General features: G+C 32.9%; 1 protein-coding gene across 1 annotated transcript; it reads right to left on the bottom strand.

The window, feature by feature from the left end:
• Positions 1 to 4,049: 4,049 nt before the first annotated feature.
• On the bottom strand, positions 4,050 to 7,546 carry ATBETAFRUCT4 (Glycosyl hydrolases family 32 protein). Its single transcript, XM_039050841.2, is given in 8 exon segments — positions 4,050 to 4,405; positions 4,408 to 4,558; positions 4,659 to 4,746; positions 4,823 to 5,058; positions 5,139 to 5,300; positions 5,383 to 6,239; positions 6,326 to 6,334; positions 6,768 to 7,546. Coding segments are annotated over 8 exon segments (2,154 nt in total). The 5' UTR covers positions 7,180 to 7,546; the 3' UTR covers positions 4,050 to 4,166.
• Positions 7,547 to 8,495: the final 949 nt, after the last annotated feature.

Genomic DNA, 8,495 nt, shown 5'->3' on the forward strand with positions numbered 1-8,495 from the left:
ACACTGAAATCAAACATAATTCAAGTTGATTAGCACAAAACTAAATTTTCGTGTGAATAAACTCTTCTTTGAACTTCTGAAATAATTTTTGATCCATGTCTGATGTGGTCAATAATCAATTTCTTTTACTAACGTTAAATTACCAATTCAGCCCCTGTTAAAGTCTACATTCAGTTTAATTTCTGGTTTCAAAATTCCAGTTTAGTCTTTTATGTTAATTTAGTTTCAATTTAATTCTAAATATCTTTACAAGTTTTAATTAAATTATTTTAATGTGATGAAGCCATGCCTCCATAACATTTTCCCCCATTTTTTAAAAAATCAAACCTAAAATCTCAACATAGTTGGCTAGCTAAATACAACACATCTCATTGCACAAAACTCAATTATTCAATATAATAACAAATTGAAAAAAAAATCGATAATTTGCATATTAGAAAAAAAAAAAATCATAAGTAACAATTTGTAACTTCCAAAAAACAAAGATCAAACTATAAAGACTAGAGATTGGAACTTCTAAAATTGAAACTAAGAGTAAATTTTAAGGAACAAATTATTAATTCTCCGGAAATATAAATGAATAAATTATCAACTATGAGAAATACAGCATTAATTATGAAGGATAAGGTTATAATAAATACAACAGCTGAACAATTTCCATATTCACTTCTCCCCATGTTGTTCTCCAAAGTCAACGTATTGAACTTTAAAATTGAGAGAGAAAAAAAAGAAAGAAATTGCAGTTAGAGATGCCCAATCTCTCGCGGGCCGATTAGGCGAGAAATGTGAGAGAGAATGGGAAAACAATGTTCTTGTGAGCTAAAAGAGTACGGGGCTATATTCTCCATCCCACTTTGGTTAACCTCTATTTATTTATTTAGTATAATATTTAATATTATATTATTATTATTATTATATAAACATTACACTTAAATTTCAAGTTTGTTGTTTATTGGTCAAGATAATGAATATATTTAAATTGAATATTTATATTTAGATTATATATATGAATAATTTAATTTATATTTATTTTCTTCGATAAAAAAGTTGAATATTTATATTTATATTATATATGTAAATAATTTTATTTATATTTATTTCCTTATGTAAAAAAAATTGATTAGTTTTTTTAGGTCAAAATTTGAATAATTTATCTTTAAATTCAATTGCAGGTAAAACTAACCCTAATAAACAATGTGGTGATAGAGGTAATTACTTATTTAAAATTTGCCCACATTAGTAATTTCAATTAATTTATTTTTTAAAAAAATAATGGAAAAAATTTCCAGTAGGGAATCCCCGCCCTACCCCATGAACATCTCTAATTGTAGTGAGTCACAATATGATTAAGTTATTGTAGATGTATCATCTATATTTGATGTTTTGCAAATATAGCAAAAACACATCAAATATGAATGTCTAATTATTTTCAATTATATATTTGCCCTAAATAATTAGTTGATAGAGAGAGAAAAATGGGACCAAACATGCGATGGTCAACAGAGGTAAGATAGGGTGGTCGGCGACAAATGGTGGGGGGTTGGTGGAAGAGAGATGCTGGGGGAGAGAAAGAGAAAGACAGCAATTGACAACCGACAATCGGTGACCGAACGTACGGTGGTCGACGAAGATAAGTGGTGAGGAGGTGGAGCAGTGGCCAGCGACAAATGGTGTGGAGCAATGCTGGTTTTTTTAAGAGAGAGGTTGGGAGGGGGTCTATTGCTTCCAAAGAAGAAGTTCAAGGGGTTTTTTTTCAAAAAAAGTAAATTTTTAAGTGTATCATTTTAATTCAAGTGTATTAAAGGATATCAAGTGTATCATTTTAATTTAAGTGTGTCAAGAGATATCAAGTGTATCGGATGTGCATCAATAGTGTATTAAGAGATATCAAATGTATCATATATATAAAGTGTATCGAGTGTGTATCGAGTGTATTAGGTGTACTAAAAGTTTGGACTATGAGCCTAATATTAAAGACTTGTTTTGCCCATTTTACAACTAACCAAAAAAATGTTTGCGATCCAATAAATAATGGGCCTTAAATTCTGGAGTTCAACCACACCAAGGGAAGCCCAAAGAGTACAGCCTGAGGCCCATAACGACAGGCCATTCTTCTCCAACAGAACAAGAAAGGGAAATTGTGCTAGATGGCCAAAATGTGGGTGTTGTTTTGAAAGATGTTCAATTTTTTAATATATTGAAATATGGTCATCCGTATTTGAGGAGAGACCTGCCACTGGTTAGTTTGTTCTATATTTGCCTCTATAAATATTGATTATACACTTCCTTAGCTAGTTTTGAAAAGATATTTACAAATAGTGCTAGTTGTAGATTTGATTTAGGTTTGAAACTTAAAATTATAACTTTTTAATTGATTAAAAGATTTTTTGAGATTTAATTCATCTTTATTTTGACGTCTCCAACAAAAATATTATATGTATCTCTAGATTTTTTTTAGTAAATCTCTATCTCTATATTATGTTTATTATTAATGTTCCCACCCAATGAAAATTTCCAATCTTTCTAGCATTATCGACTTCATCTTCCTCAATAAAAAACTGTGGCCAAACAACAATAGTTTCAAAATATTGCTCATACAACACTCACACCTCCCCAAAACCACGACAACATTTTGACACAAGTTTTCAACTCCATTACCGAAAGCCTTGGCGAGGAGGCAGCAGCCGTAATCCATGTCCTGTAGGTATGTAATGTGTTTTTATAATAAAGGTTTCAAAGTGTTTTGCATATTAATTTGTGAGATTTTTAAATGGTGGTGATTAGAATGAAAAATGAATTAGGCATTTGAAAAATTTGTATATCTATGGAAAAGTTGTTGCAGGCATCAAAGACTTTAGATTTTAGAATAGAGAGTATTTGTGTGGTTTAGTTGACAATCTTTTAGTTCATAATATTTTTATTTACATGACTTTATGAAGTTTTTAGCTTTTACACTGTTGTGTGTGTGAGATTTAAATTATTTTTAGAACAAACTATGACTAAAATCCCAAAATTCTAGCTAAATACAAGGTATTTGCATGATTCATTCTAATGAAGATTGAAAATACTTATGATAACATATTTCAAAATTTTAATTGTGTATGAATAGAGGATATTTATTGGACTTATAAGAAGTTGATTAATACAAAGTATTTACTTATTCTTTACCTAAACCTAAATTCTGGATTAAATTATAATTAACTATATTTTATGATTAACGTTAATTTTGGTTCATAAAATGTATATCTTTTCTATTTTCAACCAATATTTTATAATCATCATTCTTAGATTTTGTACCTCTAGTTCTTTCCAATGATATTATTTTAGATATTGTTTTTTAAGAAGTTAAGTTACTTTTGATATATTTTATTTTTTATGTACTTCATGATACTTATATTCAAAATTTAGATTTACGAGAGATTGAGGTGGCTTAGTTTGTTAGAAATTTTGTTTAGTCATTTTTCTAAAACGCCTGTTTTGGCCATTTGTTCAATGAGAAACTGACATAAAAAAGAAAAAGAAAAAAAAAATGGTTCAAATACTATTTTAGCTATTGAACTTTGAATATTGTTCATTTTGGTCTCTAAACTTTTAAAAATGTCTATTTTAGTCTCTAAATTTTTTAAAAGTGTTTATTTTGGTCCTTAAGATTCGATTAATTTTTAAGGATGAAATTGCATCTAACATCAGTTAAACAAGATGAAGGTGAAGTAAATGTCAATAACGAATTCGCCCAAAGAGTGAATGACCAAAATCTTAAACTCAAGATAATTAAAAAATAATTTGACCACCTAATTCATGAAACCCTAGATTTTTAGGGTAGTAAACTTATTTGGTAACATAGTCATAAAAAATACAATTTATTTCACTATTTTGTTTAAGAGTTAATATAGTTTTAATAGCAAAGACCAAAATAAATAATTTTTAAAAATATAGGAAATGTTTTTTTAATATTTATGAACCAAAATAGAACAAAATTTCAAGTGGAAGAACCAAAAATGTACTTACATATTTGTCTTGTTCCGGAAATAATTACGGAAAATGGGAAATGAACCGAGTATAATCATTTTATTCCTAAAACATTCATGCCTTAAACATATCAATGAATATGACATTTAACATCTACATATAAAAAAACACTATTCGCTTCATCACCTTTCAAATGATCATTTCACTGCATAGACAGAGTCGTCAAACATGTATAATACACTTCTTCCCTGCAGAATTTCATCAGGCTCGATTCCATGATATGCGCTTCTACCTCTCACCCTAGGACATCCCATATGATCAGATGCAACAATGAAACAAATAGGAACATGTATAAAGGTAACAAAACCACAGAACTTCTTGATGAGTCGTTGTCTTCGCTGGGGCGGTATGGGCGTATAAATGCAGGATTCATCTGCCATATTGTGAAGGAGGCTGTAACGTTGGTGTCCTTAGCATTGTTGAATACGAATAGCCGAGCAGCACCGTAGATCGCTTTTGTCGGATAAATTCTTGATGAGATGCAAGTTCTCCCACCTTGAGCAAAACTTTCCACCACCGAATGATCAACCTGGATGGCCACACATGATTCAGTGTCAACTCTCAACTCTCTTCAACTAACTGATTTGTTTATATGTGAATGAATGAAAGAAAAGACTCTTGGAACTTACAAGTATTCTTAAAGATAACTTTTCACCCTCTAGTACTGGAACAGAACTTCCATAAATTGGCTTGATAACGTCGTTTGCCTCCGAGGATCTGAAGCTCCGAAAGTTTAGACTTTAGAGTTCATTCATTATATCAAAACTGAATTGGAACTGAACTAATTCCAGACCTTGATTCATCAGTGCAAAAGAAAGTCTTGAGAGTACCATTCTGGCCTTTTGCAACATAAAAGTATACTGGAGTATGCTCGCTGAGGCTCTCGTCTGCAAGTACCGAAAGACCGAACGGCCCCAATGCGCCACGGTCAGCTGCTCCGCCCCTTGATTGGCAGCTGAATTCTTCATTGCTTTCGATTGCCTTTGCCACAGCCTCCTCATCCAACTCGAACTCGGCAAATATATCTAGCTGTGGGAGTTTCACACTGATAGTTAGCAAGAAAATACATCTCTCATATTGGAAATTATTGATGTGTTGAAAAAAAAAACCTGAGTTGATGTGCCAACATCAAGGGGCACCACTGATCCTGGCTGCACCACCAAATTGTTGAAGGCAAGGCTTCTTTGTCTCAAACTTTCTACCTCCTCCACTGGCCATTGGAGTAAATTGGTCCCAGTTTTCTTATCAAACAAAATAGTTCTTGGAATTGACTGCCAAAAAATCATTGTATTACAATGCTACAAAAAATGAATTCATCAGATAACTTGGGAACTAATAACAAAATCAGCTTACTTGCACTGATGCCCATCCCTTCTGAACATCAGCAAATTCACTGTCAGACTCTCCAATCCAGCCCCACAAAACTCTTCTACCTTTCTTATGGTCGTAGAAAGACTTGGACGCATAGAATATCCCATAGTCATATCTCAAACCAATCCCAACATTAATCTTGGGATCATCAGGAACCCAAGTACAAGTCTTCTCATCATATGTTCCAAGTGAATAGTAATCGTGTCGGTCGTCGTCAAGGCTTGTCTTTACAACATGCTTCACCTCAGGTCCATTAACTGAAGTATCCAAGCCAATTTTCCCAGCTTTGGACACAGGAAAGAAGTCTAGACATTCCCACATTCCAGTACCAGCAACAGCACAAAGCAGATTGTCCAACAGCTGAAAACTTTTGAAGTCCTCTGTTTCATACAGCAAAGAGATCCCAGTTCGATTGACCTTCGATCCAATCGCCAGGCGCCATTTCCCTTTGGACGTGAGCCATGCCGTCGTGGGGTCACGGAAGTCTCTGAAATGGATGCCAGGTGGGGGGAAAAGAACTGGATTACCAGGGAATTTGACCCAATCGATGAGCAAAGGATCAGACAAGTTGGCTGGATATGCCAGGTTTTGAACTTGGACATGCTCTTTTGTGGAGCCAGTGTAGAGCATCATGATTTGGCCATCAGGAAGAATAGTGGCAGAACCGGTCCAAACTCCATTAATATCATACCATTGATCTGGAACCAAGGCCAAAGGAAGGTGAAGCCAATGAATCAGATCTCTGGACACTGCATGCCCCCACACAATGTTTCCCCACACCGCAGCATGTGGATTGTGCTGGTAGAAGAAATGGTACCATCCCTTGTAATACAATGGACCTATTACATTTTCAATTCTCATCAATACCCAAAAGGAGAGGCAGACATGAACAACATCTCAATGAGGCAAAATAAACATGGCTTACCATTAGGATCTGAGCCAGAAACAAGTAGATTCCCCCAGAAGCACAATCAGATGTTGCAAAGAAGAACCACAAAACAAAACAAAAAACAATCAGAAGTTGCAAAAAAGAACCACAAAACAAAACAAAAAACAATCAGAAGTTGCAAAAAAGAACCACAAAACAAAACAGAAAACACACATCACATTTCAATCAATCTCATTAAAGAACATGTAACTTGTGTATTGGATAAACATTTCTTTCCTTTTTTTTTTTTTTTTTTTGGTTTGAAAAGTCAAAAAGGGCATCGAATCACTTTCCAGTTCCCATTGCACTTTTTGTTTTTTTTCTTTCAATTGAAGATTCACAATCGTTCCACCAAATCAAACCCACATAAAAATAACATTATAAACAAGAAAGGATTCAATTCCTCCAAGAAAGAGGGAACGAAGAAGAAGAAAAATACCATTCATCCAATTCCCCTCTGGTTGGAAGTGGAATGCCGTTCTCTGCCAGGACAACATGCTGTTATTCCATGGAAAAGGAGCGACATTCTGGCCAAGAAATTGCCGGTTAGCCTTTTCCGACACACCGGCCGACACCCCACGTGACGCCGTACGGAATATCTCCGGCGACTTCGACTTTAAGAACGAAAGTCCTCGCAATGTGGCAAGATAACCCACACCATTCTGACCAATAATGGCGACCAATAAGCAAACCAAGAGCAACCCAGATGAAATCAAGACGGCCAGCTTAATGGGTCGCCGGTGAGTGGCGGGAGATTCGACGGGTTCATCAGGAAGAGGATTGTAAACAGGCAGATTTTCCGGTCGATCTCCGGAGCGAAAGAAAGCAGAAAATGGATTAAAGTTCACCATGAGTATGCTTTGAGATTAATCTCAATCAATCATCTGTTGATATCACTCACACAGACAAAAGAAAACAAAAAAGGGAAGAAATAAAGAAAGAAGGAAAGAAAAGAGGAAGAATAGGGGGTGAAAGTTGAAACCCACAAAGAAAAGCTAAAAATGGATGGGATCGATTTCAATGGCGAATGGAGGGAGAGGGGTGTTTTTATTGTTGGCAATATGCATAGCTTTCGCTTGTTTGGGTATGGAGAAGGAGATAAATTAGGCAAAGAAAGGAAATGTGAGGCTTATACCAAAATGGAAGGAAGATTTATATAGAAATGTATAAAGATGAAATCATGAAAGAGTAGAGTGAGGAGTGGAGTTATGGTCATTTGGACATCAAAAAAGTGTCCTCTTTCCTCATTCTTGGCTGTCCCAACTTCTTTTTATTTTTTCCTTTTTATTTTAATGACCCTTTGATGGATCATTTCCATGTGAATTTTCTGTTTGTTTGTTTCTACTTACTCTGTAATTATAAAAACAATTTCATTATTATTCCACAAATTACGATATTGTCTTTTAACCTTTTATAATCATTTCAAAACTATACAATCAAATTATGATCCAAAAATTCTAATAGTGTGAGAATCTAAATTGTCACATCATTATAAATTCTAATTTAAGTTCAAAATTTTGATTTTTTTAAAATTATTTCAAGTATAATTTTGTGAGTTTTAATTAAAATTAGATGTCAATTTTTAATACCTTATGATGCAAACTTTGTATTTTATAAAAAATATTAAGTCTCTAATTAGTTTAACGATTTATTTATATATAAAATCTCATTAAATCTTAACATTAATTTTTACAATAGAGATTGAATCGTTATAAATTTAAAGTTTAAGAACTAAATTGTTACATAGTAAAATTCATGGATTAAATTGTTACAAAACTGAAAGTATAGGGATTAAATTATTACAAACCAAAGTTTAGAGACTAAACTGTTACTTTCATGAAAGTTCAGGGACGAAAAGTATTTTTTAACTTGTGAAACATCAATCGTAATAGTGCAACTTTTAAAAGGATAGATGTACTTTTTAACGAATGAAAAAGTTGATAATATTTTTTATAATAGAAAAATATGGTTCATAGGTTTTAGTTTAATTTTCATTTCAAAACCTTTTCATTTCGTCCCTAGGTTTTTTTTTTAATCTTGAGTTTTGATGTGGTTCTTTTTGTCCCTAAGTTTCGATATAATGCATGTTTACCCTTATATATATATATATATATTTATTTATTTAACTAATGTTCACTATTATGATGTAAATTTTTTAATTAATTTT

Source organism: Benincasa hispida, chromosome 12 (assembly GCF_027475165.1).
Source record: "Benincasa hispida cultivar pf3 chromosome 12, pf3_genome.v1.1, whole genome shotgun sequence".
Lineage (NCBI taxonomy): Eukaryota > Viridiplantae > Streptophyta > Magnoliopsida > Cucurbitales > Cucurbitaceae > Benincasa > Benincasa hispida.